This window comes from Lactuca sativa, chromosome 4 (assembly GCF_002870075.4).
Source record: "Lactuca sativa cultivar Salinas chromosome 4, Lsat_Salinas_v11, whole genome shotgun sequence".
NCBI classification, from domain to species: domain Eukaryota; kingdom Viridiplantae; phylum Streptophyta; class Magnoliopsida; order Asterales; family Asteraceae; genus Lactuca; species Lactuca sativa.
In genome coordinates this window covers 335,785,278-335,803,536 of record NC_056626.2, presented here as the reverse complement: position 1 = coordinate 335,803,536, position 18,259 = coordinate 335,785,278, and the positions used below count along the sequence as shown (strand labels likewise).

The window sequence follows — 18,259 nt, the reverse complement described above, 5'->3', positions numbered from 1 at the left end:
GATACTATTATCAAAAACATAAAATAAATATAGTCACATCATTTAAAAAAAAACATTAGTTTAAAAAATTAAAAATAAAAGGTTAAATATTCATTAATCGATTGTTGGTTAATCATGATGTTTTAGAACTCTTATACTATCAAGGGTTGAACGAAAACTTTTCGTCTAACATGAGGATGAGTGAATTTCGTTGTTGGCCTCCCATGTTACATGAAACGGAGTACAAAAGCTAAGGAGGGATCCGACGCTATGAATAAGGTCTTAAGGATTTCATTCTTTCTTGCTTCTTAACTTAAAGTTTCACCAACCCTTCTTCATCTCTCATATAGGGACGATATCTAATCCTTTTAAGATTTGTGAAATTGACCCTTATCCTAGTTATTTTTATTCCATTATTTGGTGTCATTAAGTGTGATATCATTAAAATGATTCTAGTTTGGGTCCTTTCATCCACACAACTTCGAGGAGGACAATATCTCAAACATGGGTATTAAGAGCTACATAAGATATATGTTATTCTTCTTTATGTTTTATATTTTCATAGGTTCGCAGTAATTAGTATGAAATCTAGATCCTTAGGTTGAATGTTGATGTGACATGGGTTCCGGATGGAGGTGTCGTACATCTGTGATGATTCCGATGACCTGCGGGGTTACAACGAGAAAGAATCGTCAGCCATTCTCCGGGAGGAGGTTCCCGGGAAAACACTCCGACGATCAAGTCAGTAGATAGACTTGGGTTGTATTGTGTGTAAATTGGGAGAAGACAACTTACTTTCCAAGGCACATGGGTGGGCTTTTATACTGAGTCCTTCTGCTAGTCCGTACGGGACAAGGGCGTCAGACCCGACAGGATCGAGGACGTTGATTGGGTGATCGTGCTCCTTAATCTGTCAGAGCCAACGATTAGTTCAGGCAGTAATCCTCTGAGCATCTTCCTTGTCGCCTGAGGCCGTTATGTTTGTCCCGAATTGGAATGCGCCCCTGGCAGGACCAAGCCTTCTTCGCGAGCGCCCTGCTCTTAGAGGTGCTAACGAGCGTTAGATTCCATCGAGCTTGGTCTGCTAGGCGTGACATGCCTTGGGGAATTCTCTGGCACGTCTAGCGTGACTTCTTCGTTCGTGCCCGGGGCACGTCATCAAGTCCCCTAGTCCACTAGTCATAGCGTTGCTAGACTAGCTATGATGTTCTGGGCTTAACTGATCGGTACACGTGTTGAGCTCTGATTCAATCGTCGCTTTGATTTTTATGGCGATGTGACTGCCCATTATAATATTCGGTTACATCATCATGTCATGGATTTTGAATATCTCGTCTTTCCTTATTCTTTATAAGGTCAAGGGCGTTCCTTATTCACACCACTTTTCCTCCTATTTCTTCTTCTTCTTCTTCAACTAGGGCTTTCTTCTTGGTTCTATGGCTACTCAATCTGGTACCATTCCATCTGAAGCTGAATTAAAGCTCCTTAGCGATGCTTATGGGCTTTCTCTGGATGACGGAGTGGAGTTCCCGTTGCCTGATTCGATGATCTTATCTCCTCCCCCAGGCAATGTGGGTGTTTATCTGAAAACTCTCAACGCTGGTCTGCACCTTTTCCTTACTGATTTTCAGGAGGAGCTTCTGCAGAAGAACGGTTGTAGCATCCAAATGCTCACTCCAAATGTTGTCAACAAAGTGGTGACATTTGAAATGATTTGTCGAGCCAATGGGGTTGTCCCCGACTGTTTTGTCTTCAAGTTCTTTTTTAGGTTCTGAGTTACATGTGACAAATATACATTTTCTGTTCGACGAGGAGGGCATACCTTGGTTCCTGATGGCAAGACCCCAAAGAACTGAGTGGTTGTGGGTCAACCTCGATCGGGTCGGCCGTGGGCAATACCAGGCGAACAACTTTTCCAATGTTACTCCTAAGCTATATCCTCACAACCAAGCTATTACTGATCTTCTGAAGACCATTTAGGTTGTGCTTGAGGAGTATTCGAAGGTTCTGCTTGTCGGTGTTGGGATGAGCCCTTCTTGGAGGTGTCAGGGGAAGATGCTCGTCTTTTACACTTATATTGATGGTGGGTAGTTCTGCTTTCTTTTCCTATTATTCTTCCTTCTCCCTCCCCCCCCCCCCCCCCTTTTTTTCTGAAAAGAGAAAAGAAGGGCTCGTGTCTTGCAATGTTGATTTTGTTTATATATATTCTTGGCTTGTTTTGCTTTTATAGGTGTTGAATCCTCTCTTTTTATGGACAAGGTCCTGCGAAAGCTGTATCGGGGGAAGCTGGAGCACTAGGAAACTGATCTTGTTGAAATGCTTCCTCCGCCCTGTCGTGCTGATCGGCTCGTCGTGACTGCTCCTCCAGTGTCGCCGGTTGTGGAAGGGTCGCCAGCGATTGTCGGGGAAATGCCCTTGGCTGTCCAGCCTATCACGACGATTGCTCCATCTTTTGTTGCTGGTTCTGGCCATACGGAGGTAGTTAAGGACAGAAAGGATGGCATTATCTCTGACGTCCGGCAAGTTATAGCTAAGAGGAAGGTTGTACTGGCCATGGGGGAGACCTCCACCGGTGTCTTTATCATCGGGAGGCGAGTTCAATTGAGCTGCAAATTCACTCATTTATTGAACTCATCTCCTCCACACCTGAAGCGATTGTTGTGATCCCTGATGACGTCGCACAACAATCCGAGGGGGATTAAGGGGCGATTAAGCAGCCCATTATTTCTGTTCAACCTATCCCACTATCTGTTGGATTATTGTCTAAGCCCGTAACTATATTTGGTATGTACTTGACCCGGTTGTGCATGGTTCTTTTGGGTTGCCTTCACCAAAGCAACTTGACAAGGTAATTTAAGGAGAGAGAGAGAGAAAGAAAGAATATTATGATTTATTAATATATTATAAGAATAATATATTAAAAGAGAAATCATATTATTTAATTAGTATTGGTCATAAATTAATTAGGAATTAATTTGGTGACTAAAAGAGATTAATTAAATAAAGGGGTATAAACTGTCAAATGTATGATAGTTGAGTTTTGGACTAAGGAAAACTAATGGATCAAAGGGTGAACGAAATTATGATGGGGATCCATCAAAATTTCGTCCATAGGCCTTATTCCAGAAGGTTCCATGGGTTGCTTGGTCAATAAGCTGTCCATTAGGGTTTTGACTGAAACCCTAGCATCCAGCAGTATAAATAGGGACCCCTAGCTACCAAATTCGGCCACTTGCTTCCAAGGGAACCCTAGAGCCGGATTTAGCATCCTCCCACCTCTCTCATATAGTTGCCTTTCTTGCTTGTGGTGTTTGTAAGCCATTAGAGGAGTTACAATTGTGACTCTAAGCTCCAAGAAAGAAGAATCAAGCTTCCATTGAATAGGTAAACATCTAGATCTGTTTCTATATGTTAGTTTTGATATATGTATGCTAGATTAGGGTTTATAAGTCTTGGATTCATTGCATGTACAATAGAGAAACCTAGATCCAAGCATTAGGGTTTGTATGAGCACATAGGATTGTTCTTATGCATAAAACCCATCAGTGGTATCAGAGCCATGTTTGGTTTCAATTGTATGTGATGCTTTAACTGTTTGCTTGCTGAAAATCGTTTTTTCTTGCCTCTGCCCGACTCAACTCGGCGAGTCCAGGTCTGACTCGGCGAGTTTGTGCGTCAGGCAAAGGATATTTTGAGATTTTGTTGCTGTTTTGTCATGGGATTAATGCCTAAATCGTTTTTTGAAGATAAAATACAAATTTTATTGTATTTAAATGATTATCCCTGCCAAAACAATAGATAATTTCAAATCTTTTGAATATTAGTTTTTTATATGATAAATATGGATTATTTAAAATTATTTGGTAATTATCTTATGACTAAAATAGGATTAGGTCAAATATAGATAATTATGAAATTAATTCTTTAATTTAAATTATTTGTTATTTGATCCCTTATGTTTTGAAAAGTTCAAAGCTTGCCCTCAAGTTTTGAAATTTAAATTTTGTGATTAAAAGTTTAATTTTGAATAATTTAATTTTCAAACCCTTAGAATTTTACAAGTTTAAAATTCAACCCTATACTATTATATTATTACAAGATTAATAAATAAATATATATGTATAATTTAAAATGCTAGTCTTACCGTTAGTAGGCCTCATTCACGAAGCCGGTCTATAAGGTGGGTATAAGGTTGCTGCCTATAAAATGGCGCTTAATGAGTGTACACTCACACCCACCGCTTGCTTGACTGGTGGAGGATCGTTAGCCGAACGGGTAGGATAGGGAAATCCTTTCCTCATTAAAAGTATAATGTAAGATACAAAGTAACTACATGTTTTTACAAATTCCTAATCTTAGTTACTTTAGGGTAAAATGTGAAAATGATGCTAATCCATGAAATTACACTTTGTACCCTTGTCAAACGTTGGTGGAGCGCGTGTGGTTAACCGGCACATCAATTTGGGGATGACATTGGTAGCGAAGGGTGACTCGATGTTTGTCATAGATCAATGGAGCGTGTGTGGGTTACCGGCACATTGATTAGGTGACAGAGACATTGAGTGCACCATGTTGGTTCGCATGGTTATTCACAACTTGTTTGCGATCCTCGGTATCCCAGTCGCAAATTTGAAGTGCATATCGAGATTTAAACATGTCATTGAAAAGTTCAATGAATCTCAAAAGATCTAAGAGTTTTCAATACATTTTAAACTTAAAACTCTTTGTCGTTTTTCATGGTGAGAATTAGTGAATCGTCATTCACTTACCTTCAAATTATTTACTTTTAGAGTACGACATCCCTTTCTAAGTTGTAAATAATGTTGTTGGGTCCTAGCCCTAATTTCTCATTTGGGTGTTTAATTAGGGACTCATTTCTAATCAAACTTTGCTCCTTTCTTTTTCCAGATGTCTGCAAACAACAACAACAACAACAACAACGCTTCTGGGTTATTCTCGCTGATGAACCTATTTCAAAAGGTGACATTTTATGGGTCAAACTTCAACGAGTGGATGACGTATATTCGCATGATCACACGCTACGAGAACAAAGAATACGTCCTCGATGAAAATATTGAAAAGATCATCCCAGATGTTGCTACTCCTGAAGAGTTGGCCGCCTTTGAGGCCCACAAGCGTGATGCCACGAAAGTTCATTGCATCATGCTAGTCACCATGAACCTCGAACTCCAAAAGTCCTATGAGGACATGTATCCGTATGAAATGCATCAGGATTTGCGGGGCAGGTATCACCAAAGCGCGAGGCAAGAGCGCTATGAGATCATTACTAACATGATCACCGCTAAGATGGGGAGTGGAGAATCCCTAACCTCGCATTTGCAAAAAATGCAGAGGTATGTTGATCGTCTTCTCAAACTTACTGTTAAGTTTGATGAGGCTTTGGCTATCGACATAATCCTCCACTCCTTGGCCTCCTGTTACAACAAGTTCAGAATGACCTACCACATTAACAAGGAGGAGGTATCCTTGAGCAAGCTCCAAGGATTGTTGAGGACTGCTGAGAGCAACCTCAAAGACAAATCTGTTGCATCTTCCCCTGCTGTGGCCGCTCTCGTGTTGGCAATTGGCCAAGGAAAGAGTAAGAAGATTAAGGCTCCATGTAAGAGCCACCATAAGGGTAAGACCCAAAATGGTTCCTTTTCTAGTAGAACCAAAGCTGGTTCGGTCAAACCCTCTTCCGACCCCAAAGAAGGGCCACTAGAAACGAAGCTGCCATCAGTATCTGCAAGACATAAAGGATGGGAAGATTAAGCCCACCTTCGCAGGTATGTATTCTATTAAATCTAATAACTCATCATTTGCTACTTCATGGGTTCTTGATAAAGGGTGTGGTTACCACATTTGTTCTTATTTGTAGGGCCTAAAAAGAAGTAGGGAAGTGGAACATGGAAAGATGAACCTGATTATGGGAAATAGAAGATCGTCGCCTGTGACCAAAGTCGGAGTTTATTCTTTACTATTGAGTAATGGGTTAGGGCTAGATTTAAATAATTGCTGTTATTCTCCAGATATGGCAAGAAACATTATTTCATTTCATTGGTTGTTTAGACAAAGTTTCAGATATTCTTTTGATAATAGCAATGGTTCTATTTATTTTTATTTGAATGGTGTCTTTTACTTCAATGCATTACCTTGTAATGGGATTTATAAATTTGTGATGGTTGTTGATAATTTAGGAAATGATGTTTTGAATATTGATTCGTCTATTAGTCTAGACAAAGCATGCTTGTGGCATTGTCGCCTTGGCCATGTCACCAAGAAACGCATAGCCCAACTCCTGTTGGAGTCATTCAACCTTAGGGACAATGACACGTGTGAATCTTGTTTACTTGGGAAAATGACCAAGTCACCCTTTACTGGCACGTGTGAAAGGGGTGAGGGTCTATTGGATCTCATACACACCGATGTGTGTGGGCCCTTTAGATCCACCACAAGGGATGTTTGCCGCTTCTACGTGACTTTTACGGATGATTATAGCAGATATGGATATATCTACTTAATCAAGCAAAAGTCGGAAACCTTTGAAAAGTTCAAAGAGTTTAAGAATGAAGTGGAGAATCAGCTGGGTAGGAGAATCAAGATGCTTCGATCAGATCGAGGAGGAGAGTACCTAAGTCTTGAGTTTCACGACTATCTAAAAGAATGCGGAATTGTTTCGCAATTGACGCCTCCAAGAACGCCACAATTGAAAGGTGTGGCTGAGAGACATAATCGGACCTTGTTGGACATGGTTCGTTCTATGATGAGTCGGACTTCGTTACCAATAGCTTTCTGGGGGTATGCCTTAGAGACTGCCACCCATATCCTAAACTTAGTTCCCACCAAGAAGGTTACCACGAATCCTCACGAGATGTGGACAGGGAAAGCTCCCTCGTTGGCACATATTAAGGTTTGGGGTTGCGAGGCTTTCATAAGAAGAGAGACTCACGACAAGCTCGAACCTCATAGTGAGAAGTGTTATTTCATCGGCTATCCACAGAAGTCTTTTGGCTATCTTTTCTATAGACCGGATGACAATGTTGTCTTCGTTGCTAGAAGAGGAGTTTTTCGAGAAATGGAATTGATAAGCCAGGAGGACAGTGGGAGGAAAATTGATCTTGATGAGATTCAAGAGCAAAGCGATGAAGGAACCTCTGACACTAGCACTCTACTTGAGGAGGAAACTCCTGTTGAACCTGTTGACGAATCCTTACTTCTCCGACGTTCCACTAGGGCTAGTGTTCCACCCCAGTTGTATGGATTTCATATTACTACTGAAGGGGATACATTTATTAGTGATAGCACACTAGTAAATTTGGATGAACCTAGCAGCTACAAGGAAGCCATGGCAGGCCCAGAGTCTGCTAAATAGATGGAGGCAATGGACAACAAGATTCAGTCCATGTACGACAACCAAGTTTGGAATTTGGTTGATAATGTATCGGGTCGTAAGACAGTTGGGTGCAAGTGGATCTTCAAGAAGAAGACGGACATGGATGGGAAAGTGCATACTTATAAAGCGCGATTGGTTGCGAAGGGCTTTACTCAAACTCCCGGAGTTGACTATGATGAGACCTTCTCACCAGTTGCGAAGATAAAGTCTATTAGGGTAATGCTCGCAATAGCTGCGTTTCATGATTATGAAATATGGCAGATGGACGTGAAAACCGCTTTCCTTATTGGAAAGTTGGCTGAGGAGGTTTACATGAATCAGCCAGAAGGTTTTGTCGATGCGAAGCATCCAAATAGAGTGTGCAAGCTTGAGAAATCCATTTATGGATTGAAACAAGCGTCTCGCAGATGGAATCTTTGTTTTGACGAGAAAGTTAAAGAGTTTGGCTTTTTGCGAAGCGAAGATGAATCTTGTGTATATGTCAAAGCCAATGGAAGTATAGTGAGCTTCCTCGTATTGTATGTCGATGACATATTGCTCATAGGAAACGACGTCCCAACCTTACAGGAGATCAAGTCCTGGCTTGGGAAATGTTTCGCTATAAAGGACCTCGGAGAGGCTGCTTATATTCTGGGAATAAGGATAGTAAGAAATAGGGAAAAGAGATTGATAGGACTCAGTCAGGATACATATTTGGATAAGGTACTAAAGCGTTTTAGTATGGTAAATTCCAAGAAAGGGGAGTTGCCAATCCAAAGCAATACCAAGCTGAGTAAGACTCAGAGCCTGAGTACAGAAGCAGAGATAGTTGATATGAGCCGAGTACCTTACGCTTCCGCAATAGGCTCTATCATGTACGCTATGACTTGTACTCGCCCTGATGTGGCCTTCGCTTTGAGCATGGTCAGCAGATATCAGGGGAACCCTGGTAGAGTTCATTGGATTGCAGTGAAGAATATTCTTAAGTACCTACGAAGGACCAAGGAATGGTTTCTAGTCCTCGGTGGGAGTGATGACTTAAGGGTACGAGGGTATAGTGACGCTATTTTTTAGACGAATCGGGATAATTACTGATCGCAGTCAGGCTGGGTCTTTACCCTAAATGGAGGAGCAGTGACTTGGAAAAGTTCCAAGCAGGAGACCGTAGCTGATTCAATGTGCAAATCAGAGTACATTGCGGCGAGCGAAGCGTCAAAGGAGGCTATATTGTTGAAGAACTTCATTGGAGACATTGGAGTTATGCCATCCATAAAGGAGCCAATGGAAATTTTCTGTGATAATGAAGGAGCGGTTGCCTTAACCAAGGAACCAAGAGTGATCATGGTAGATCTCGACATATCGACAGAAAATACCATTTTATCAGACATTGGGTAGAAGAGGGACTCCTCGTTGTGAAGAGGGTATCATCAGAAGAAAACCCAGCAGATCCCCTTACGAAGGGACTGAGTAGGGTCAAACACTTGCAGCACGCTAGGAGCATTGGGCTGAAGGATGATATAAGTTTGGATTAGATAGGAAATGTGTAATAGATAGTCTGTACTTGACATTTGATGAATAAATCAAGTTGTGTTATTTATGAGTAAAGCTACTATCTTGTGTTGGTTATTTATCTATTGTTTCAATTTTGCATGTTTGACTTCCTGAATGACAGGATTATTCGAACAGTCCACAGTCGTTCATATTTTGGAAGTAGATGTGAATGAAGACTGTCATGAATTGTTTGTAGATTGTCTAAAAGGTTTTGGGCATAGCAAAGGTTTGCTGCAAAGTTCATGAGTATGATTTGAGCATTGAAATAAACCCGCGTTTGCTGGTATCACTTCTTGGTGTTTTACATTAAGTGATCGCAAAGCGATAATATCATATAGTCTTAAAACTTAGAGATATGATTGTTGTTTGCTGGTTGGTTATGCATTGATGATGTGTAAACGCATTAGTAACTTGATGTTATAAAACACATTGTTGTGCATGATTCAATTAGTAAATAATAGATGCATATGAGTCGAAGTTGATATGTTCCTTTTATTATATGAGAATAAAAGTGATATCTTGGCCACTTGATGATTTGGTTTGACTTATGTGTCGGGCTCGGTCAGAATGAAGTTGATGTGTTCAACTAAATTCTATGTCGAACAAATCAGAAATCGAGGAACAAATGATGGACGATAAGAATTGTCGGCATGATATCTAGAACAGAGGATTATAAGATCCCTTATCTGAAGGACAAGTTGCTGATCAGAGTTGACAGCGAAGTATAAGAGTTACGATTGCTAATCGGATTATAAAGTCATATGTGAGATATAGTTACTAGACTTATCCAAGTAGGAGACTGTTGGATTAGTGTCTAAGCCCGTAACTATATTTGGTATGTACTTGACCCGGTTGTGCATGGTCCTTTTGGGTTGCCTTCACCAAAGCAACTTGACAAGGTAATTTAAGGAGAGAGAGAGAGAGAGAGAATATTATTATTTATTAATATATTATAAGAATAATATATTAAAAGAGAAATCATATTATTTAATTAGTATTGGTCATAAATTAATTAGGAATTAATTTGGTGACTAAAAGAGATTAATTAAATAAAGGGGTATAAACTGTCAAATGTATGATAGTTGAGTTTTGGACTAAGGAAACCTAATGGATCAAAGGGTGAACGAAATTATGATGGGGATCCATCAAAATTTCATCCATAGGCCTTATTCCAAAAGGTTCCATGGGCTGCTTGGTCAATAAGCTGTCCTAAATTCGGCCACTTGCTTCCAAGGGAACCCTAGAGCCGAATTTAGCATCCTCCCACCTCTCTCATATAGTTTCCTTCTTGCTTGTGGTGTTTGTAAGCCATTAGAGGAGTTACAATTGTGACTCTAAGCTCCAAGAAAGAAGAATCAAGCTTCCATTGAAGAGGTAAACATCTAGATCTGTTTCTATATGTTAGTTTTGATATATGTATGCTAGATTAGGTTTTATAAGTCTTGGATTCATTTCATGTACAATAGAGAAACCTAGATCCAAGCATTAGGGTTTGTATGAGCACATATGATTGTTCTTATGCATAAAATCCATCATTATCTTCTTCTGATCTTTCTCCCTCCAGGGGTCCCGTAGGTCCTGAGTTGCATCAAACCCCGCTCCGCGAAGGGTTTCCTGGAGTGATCTTGGATCTAATGTGTTTGTTCCTGCTTGGAGTTTCCAGAATGATTCTCGTTTGTCTGTCCGCACCAATGTTGTTGAATTTGCTCGCCTTGCATTTCCACCTACTGTCGTTACCGATATAGAGGCCATGGGCAGCTCTGCCTTGGATCATAACATGTCATATGTTGTTGCCCAAGCCATGTTTTATCTGGTTGATGGTTCCCGTTGCGTCCAACTGCTTAACGAGATGGAAACTGCCCATACAGGTTATGGTGCTCATGAGATCGAACTGAAATGTCGGATTGCTGATCTCGAGAAGGATGTCCATGGTTTTGACCGGAGGTGTGCCCTACTTGCTTCGGAGAAAACTACTGGGGAAGAAATTCAGTCTACCTTGGAATCAAAAGTAGACTCCTTTGACCCAGGCTAATGAGTGGCTCATGATTCAAAATGTGAGTCTAGAGTGTGATGTCTGTTACCATGATAAGCTCCTCGAGGAGGCTCGAACTGAGGCAGAGGATTTTCTTCGCGACCGGGACTGGCTTTTACAGGTGAGGGTTGTGCGCATCATGAACAAGCTAATTGAGCATCCGAAGTTCACCAGTGCTGTTAGTCGGGTCATGCATGCCTCATTCGTCGCCGGTGATGAATCCGGCCACAACGGGTTGAAAGCTGAGATAGACTCCGGTTCTTATGATCCCAATGCCAGTGATTCCCGATCCAGTCACACCACTAGTCTCAATGATGTCCTGTTTGATTTTTCCACTATGGATCATGCTTCTCTTTTGGGCTTGGGACATTTGGATATGATGGTTATGCATCAGCTTTGTTCTCTGTATGAGGTTGATGAAGTTCCTGACGACATGCTAATTGAGGGATCTGGTGGGGATAGTGGCGGCAACAATGGTGGTGATGGTGGTGCTGATGATGGCACGGTGGTGGAAGGCAATGGCAATGGTGGTGACGACCCAGTTGATTCTTAAGGTACTTTCATACTGTGTACTGCCCCTCGGTGTGTGAAAGAAATATATGAAGATTTTGTTACTTGTTGCTGCATGGTTTGGTAGTGTTTGGTAGTGGTGGAATTCTTGGCCTTGTTTGTAATAACTCTTCAGTGTTTGGTAGTATGAATGGTGTTTGCTTACACTCATTGTTGTTGTTTTTGCTTGCAATCTGTTGTATCTGTGTATAATGTTTTGTTTTGAACTCCTGTTATTGTTGTTATTCAAGCGTAAGATTGCCATGTAGTGATGGGCGATTGTTTTTAGTCGATGGGCGCAGGGGATACGTCGATTGTTATACCTACAGGAGTGTCGGATACCGATGTAAACCGTCCCAATGTATTGGGTATAATGTGGCTTGTTTTTAGCCTTGTGAATACAGTAAGTATTTTAATTTGATGGCTATTCTGAGCCTTCTAAATACACTAAGTATTTTAATTTAATGACTATTCTGAGCCTTGTATGTAACATTCGGGATTTACCAGGCATTAATATTATTTATCTTATTGAATAATGGGTTTTTTTGGTTTGGGCCAGGATAATTGGGCTTCAAGAATTGGGCTGAGAATGGCATTATGCGGGGCATACCATGCCAGGTAAGCTCAGCGTAATCAAGATAATTGGGAGGGGAGGCCATGCACGTACGCCCATAGCGTACGTGCGCAGGTCCTAAACCCTAAATTTTAGGGTTTGATCCCTATTTAAAGGACCTTATGTCCTTGGACCAGCCTTCGTATCACCCTTAAGCAACCACCTCGAAAACCCTAACCCACTCTTGTGTATTTTTTCCATTTGAGAGCTTCTTTGTGTGATTTGGTGTTCTTAGAAGAAAAGGAGGTTGAGGAAGAGGCAAGGATTCAAGAGGAGCTTGTAGATCCAGGAGATTGGCATCATTTCTGACTCTTTTGAGGTATCAAGTTCCAAACTTGACAATTGCATGCTTAGATTTGTGTATAGGAGTGTTTAATGTCACTTTTTGGACTCCATTGTTGAAGCTTTTTTTTCATCTTGATGATTTCAGACCATAAGAGCTGTCCTTTTGGGCTCTTAGAGGCACTAAGAGTCATAAAAATCATACCTTGATGGCTAAGCCACAACCATGCAAGTGTTTGATGGTCATAAAGCTTGTTAAAGGACCAAAATCATGTTTTGCCCCCAACCATGCATGCAAACACATAAAGTTTGTGACTTTATGGATTAGGAGGTCTTAAAGGACCTGGACCTACATTTTGGACGTGAAGACTTAATAGATTAAGTCACAAATGAAGTCCCGAAAAGCTGGCCAGTATGCTAAGCGTACACCCTGGTACACTGCACGTACTAGGTAATACTTCCCGTTTGCGGCCAAGGCCAGCGTACGTTGGGCGTACGTGCCAGGTACGCTGCGAGTATGCATGCAGAGTGGCTACCTTGGGCTTTTTGGGCCTTAGCGTGCTGGGCGTGGACTATTAGGCCCCATGGCCCACTGTGGAGTATAGTTTTGGGCTTGGGTTGGAATTAGAAGTATTGGGCCTTTTGGGCCATATTAGGCCACTCGAGATTATTCGTTTTGGGCTAAGGACTTATTAGGCTTGTGAAAAGGCCCATTTGAAGGGTTGGGCTCAATTTAGAAAATTGGGCCCTTAGGGAGCCTTTGATGGGCCATAGGTGGGTTGGGTTTAATAAGTTAGAATTGGGCCTTATGAATGGTTCAAATTAGGCCAAGCGGGGGAAATGGTCATTTTACCCTAAGTAGTGTTATAGATTCTGATTGAGTGTTAATGTGATTATGATAGCCAGGAGTTATCGGAGTAGCTGTTAGAGATTACTTTCCGTGAGATTCGACACGCAGCTTTACGAGGTAAGTTACCTTCCAATAGAAGTGGGTCTAAGGCCACAATGCCGACCCACTAGTAGGAGCTTGTAGTTAGATGATTGCTTGTGTGATAATTGTATGGTGTGCCACTATCTGTGATGTTCTATGTGCTAGTATACTATGATTCTATGTGGTAGTGGTATGGGTGAAATAGTCACTGATATCTGGTTGAAATAAACCGAAGGGGAGACCAACATCCATATATGCTAGGCAGTTATCCGGTTGAAATAGACCGAAGGAGATGCCAGCACCCAGATATGCTAGACAAATATCCGGTTTTTAAACGGTCGAAATTATGATCGTTCGAAGAAAAAGATATGTAAAAAATGGCGTTACCTCGCATGTTCCCCATAACATGTTATCACATAACACCTAATAACGGCAAGGGGACTGGTGTTCATCCCGTTATGGCGTCGTTATTAGGCTGTCACATGGGCATAACGCGCTTCCCCGTTGCTCATACTCATAGGTCTTAGAAAATGATTAATAGAAAACTTTATTTTTGTTTTTTCTCTTTATAATTTATAAATTTAAAATAATCAATATCTCTTATAACTTCTATTTGTTAATATATAAATTCAATATAACAATTATAATTACCATTAAAAATATACTCAATAACAAAATTGGTTGTAAATTGTAATTTTCACCGATTGATGAACATAAATTATAACATTCTACATGCGTGATACAAAAGCGGAGGGACCAATTTTCTAACGGGAAACTGAATGAATGAACGTGGGATAATGGCGATGATGATGGTAGAGAAAACCCGCTTCTCATCGCCATTGAAATTCACATTCCCACCAGCAATGAATATAAGAAATCAAGACGAGGGAGATTAGGGTTTTGTTGTTCTTTGATTAACACACAATTAAAAATGAAAATGCAATCGATAAGAAGAACAACATTGCTGTAACAAGCCACTCAATCGATTGCTTCAATCCCAAGCTGCAATTCTCAAGAAACCCAAATAGATGGACAAGGAAAGGATTGCACAATACAACTTTATTTGCTTCACCTTCATCCTTTTGCAGGAATTATCGCATTTATATCCTTGTAAGCTTTCTCTATCTCATTCTTCTCGTTCTAATTTTACCCTGTTTATTCATATATCCAGGTGCTATGTCAATAAATTCTTCAATTTCAATTTTCCTTTCTCAATCTCCCTGATTCTTAATTCTAATTTTCACCGATTGATGAACAATGTTTGATGTTTTTTTCTCGTTTTCTATCTAACCAACAGATTTATAGGAAAAGAGGAACAGTTGCAAAGGGGATTTGCTAGAATTGTACGTTTTCGGATCTTTGAACTTTTCTTTCTCTGATTGTGATTAATCTGTAACGCAAATGCTCGGAAATTAATTTTTCGATATGAAACGAACAGATTTAATAGTGAAAGAGGAACGATTTCCAAAGGGGTTTCCTAGGATTGTACGTTTTCGAATCTTTAAACTTTTTCTCAAAAGAATCTTCTTTTTATGTAAAAAATCTTGAAGATGAAGGATCATTTTATCTTGCTGGTTGATCGTTTGCTCACTGAATCCTCTCTTGAAGCTGTTATTTCCACGGATTCAGTAAATGAAGAAATGGTTACTGATGTTTCTTCTCATAGGATGGATCTCACTTTTGAATCAAAGCCAAAGAAATTGATGGAATGCAGGATTTGTCATGATGACGATGAAGACTCCAATATGGAGACACCATGTGCATGTCGTGGCAGCTTGAAGGTTTGCTCTTCTTAATCTTCATAATTAAACTTCAAGAAACTATTAAACATCTATGATTAGATTTATCTTTTCTTTAATAACTCTTCAAAATCAAGCCAAATTTAGAAAACTTTGTGTCAATTTATAGTTTGCCCACCGTAGATGTGTACAACTGTGGTGCAACGAGAAGGGGAACACCACGTGTGAGATTTGCCTCGAGGTAAAGGGCATTTTAGTCATTAATCCACTTTAGAATTTGGATTCAAAATACGTTGCTATTATGAGTATAAAAGTAAAGTTCTTTTGTTTTTCTTCGAGTTTTTCAGCCATTCAAGCCCGATTATACATCACCACCTCCGTCACTTCATTGTGATGGAGATCCGATGAATTTCAGGTGTCGTTTGAAGTGAATAAATCTTTTTTTTACACACAATTTTGTTAAAAAATAAAAATCAATTCGTTCGTTATGTTAAACTAGGGGCAATTGGGAGATTTCACGAAGGGATCTTTACAATCTTCAATTTTCAACCATGGTTTCTTCTGGTCATGAAGAACCGGACTTTGATGACTATATTGCCCCTAGTCCCGGAAGCTTGACATGTTGCCGTGTAATTGCTATAATGGTAATGTACTTTGTATTTGTCATCTAGGACTGTATTTGTTACATTAGACTGGACAAGCTTTCTAGGGCTATTTTCGATGATGACGACGAAGGTATTTATGTCTTTTGTACAAACAAGAGATCAAGAGGGAGTCTTGTCCCACCTTCTAGGTTGAAATGTATATCAGTTTCAGTTCCAGTTTAATGCATGTCAAATGCAATACGTGTCTGTCTTGTTCTGTTTTGTCATGTCGTGTTTTTTTGCAGTTTATGACACTTCTCGTGTTACGTCATACTCTACCGATTATTATCAATGGTACCGGAGGATACACGATTACGATGTTCACGGTAAAATGGATTTGTACGCTTTTTTTTATTTATAAAATTTGTTGTTTATTTTTTATTTTTTGAATTCTTTTTTTTTTTTATTATTGTTGGTGTAGTTGATTATGTTAAGGTGTATCGGCGTTATTTTGCCAATTTATATCATGTTTAGAGCTTTTATTGTCGTGCAACGTGGCCTCCAACTAGAGGTTAACAGTTTAAAATGGATTTTTTTTTCTTTTCATATTTGATCTCTAAATTTTTTATAAAATTTAAACAATTATTATGTTTGCTAGGAACATCGGTATTTCCACTCGGATGAAGAGAACGATCTTCCACAATCATCGTCAGATCTGCGTCTAGTTCATGTCCATTGACTTCATGGCGATTGTTATGATAGAGCTTTGCATGGTTTTGGGACTCGATGCATGGATAAAGGTTGAGGATGGGTGATATAAAGTAATTTTGTATCATATTTACATTAAGCATTAATTCTTGTAAAAAGTTGCTTTGTACATAAATATGAAATTGTTTGGTATCAGAATGAAATTAACTATTTTAGTTAAAATAAAAAAAATTTGTTCAAAGAAAAAAGTAACGTATTTGCTGGATCATGACATCATGTCTTAAGTTGTAAGTGTTCTCATTGATAATTTGATTTTATTTGAAGAAACATAATCATTGAAGTCATCTTCAAGAGGGTCGATATTCTTTACAAATTTGAGATTTCTATGTTTTTGAGGTTAAAATGAGAGTGTTTTGTGATGAAATTGTTTGCAATTATTTCGATGATATGGATTGATTCGTTTTTGGAAACAAATATTGATTGATGAAGGCGTATTAAGATTTCAAAATGAAGCATATTGTGACGTTGCACGTAAGTGTGTTAAAATGGCCACAATAAATTCTTGATAATTATTGTTATTAAGCTAAATAAGCTAATTTTAATAAGCATCCATCCCCATGTTTATTGCTTATTCCCACCACAAATAAACTATAAGCAATAAGCTAAAAAGCTAATCTAAACACCCCCTAACAGCGATTCAGAAAAAAAAAAAGTTAAAATCTCAGCCCTTTATTTTTTTCAAGTTTCGATATCGACCGTAATAACCAGTTATTTACGGTTTCTTGGCTCCCACAGCCGGCGACTATTAACTGATGTTCTTTTAGTTGATGCCTAGCTCCACAAGACAAGGCCGTCTTTCCACGTTCTCCTCTCCCCAGGCCACGATCCCTTCAACCCTCACTCCACCTTTAAACTTCAACAATGTGCAACCCAATCTGTCCTCAGTTCACATTCTTCTTCGACCCATATTGCCATCGTTTCCCTGGATGTTTTCTCGAATGAAAACCGCAAAAGGCACCATCTGACTGACTAATCATAAGCCACCATCCAATTATTCATGGATCGCACAACCACGTTCACTCAAATGTCACATGTTATGTATACACAATCAAATTTTGCGCATAATTTCATATTCTTTGAATATATTTGGTTTTCATCACCCTTCCTTCAACAATAATAATTATATCCACCTTCACTATTTGGCACTTCTATATGAATCCATGCATGTAAGAATTTCTATTTTTCTCATGTAAAAACCATTTTAATATGTAAGAATATTAAAATAGGTGGAAAACAGTGAAATACTCATTGTTGAGACCGCAAGGTGGATGTAACGTCCCAAAAATAATGACATCAAATTTTCGTTTTTAGATTAATAAATCATTAATACATATCATCGCAATAAAACCAATGTAATCAAAATTTAGCAAAAACATCATTAAATCAGAGTAATTCACAAATTGCGGAAACATGTGGTGTGTGCTCTGCAATCATCCCAAGCTATTCCATTTGAAAACTAAAATACTTGAAACATAAACTGAAAATTGTAACCACAAAGCTTAGTGAGTTCCCCAAAGATACCTCATACCATACACACGTACATAAAATCACATACTGGCCCCCCGCCCTCCATCAGGCATCGCCCGGTCTCGAGTCCCACTCGGCCTCGGGCCCCGCCTGACATCGAGCCCCACTCGGATTACAGATCTTTCAACCACTAGGCCTCGCCTGACATTGGGCCCTACCCGATACACACATAATCCTATAACCATATAATCATATAAACATATAACCTTACTAGCACATGCAATAGTCACAAAGACTATAGCATACCATATCGTCATCGAGCCCCACCAGGCATCAGGCCTCGCCTGTTAAGCATAAAAACAAGTACTAATAACCAGCATATAATATTACCC

At 39.6% G+C, this 18,259-nt stretch overlaps 1 protein-coding gene across 6 annotated transcripts; it reads left to right on the top strand.

Moving 5' to 3' along the window:
• The first annotated feature begins 14,043 nt into the window (after positions 1–14,043).
• On the top strand, positions 14,044–16,621 carry LOC111909983 (uncharacterized). Of its 6 annotated transcripts, none has more exons than XM_023905780.3 (10): positions 14,044–14,419; positions 14,607–14,652; positions 14,748–14,794; positions 14,976–15,090; positions 15,218–15,289; positions 15,396–15,463; positions 15,548–15,692; positions 15,938–16,018; positions 16,114–16,203; positions 16,291–16,620. In XM_023905780.3, the coding sequence occupies exons 4-10, from the start codon at positions 14,977–14,979 to the stop codon at positions 16,369–16,371; spliced, it is 651 nt and encodes a 216-aa protein (XP_023761548.1). In that variant the 5' UTR covers positions 14,044–14,419; positions 14,607–14,652; positions 14,748–14,794; position 14,976; the 3' UTR covers positions 16,372–16,620. The 6 variants fall into 6 exon arrangements, with proteins under 6 accessions (XP_023761548.1, XP_023761547.1, XP_023761545.1 ...); XM_023905779.3 differs by having other exon boundaries at positions 14,918–15,090; XM_042901460.2 differs by lacking the exon at positions 14,044–14,419 and adding an exon at positions 14,464–14,480.
• The last annotated feature ends 1,638 nt before the right edge of the window (positions 16,622–18,259 follow it).

Bases quoted from the DNA above. Each gene is read 5' to 3' on its own strand.
- LOC111909983 (XM_023905777.3), top strand. From the start codon at position 14,860: ATGAAGGATCATTTTATCTTGCTGGTTGATCGTTTGCTCACTGAATCC. The intron at 15,091-15,217 runs GTTTGCTCTTCT...GTCAATTTATAG, and splicing joins CATGTCGTGGCAGCTTGAAG to TTTGCCCACCGTAGATGTGT. The intron at 16,019-16,113 runs GTAAAATGGATT...TTGTTGGTGTAG, and splicing joins ACACGATTACGATGTTCACG to TTGATTATGTTAAGGTGTAT.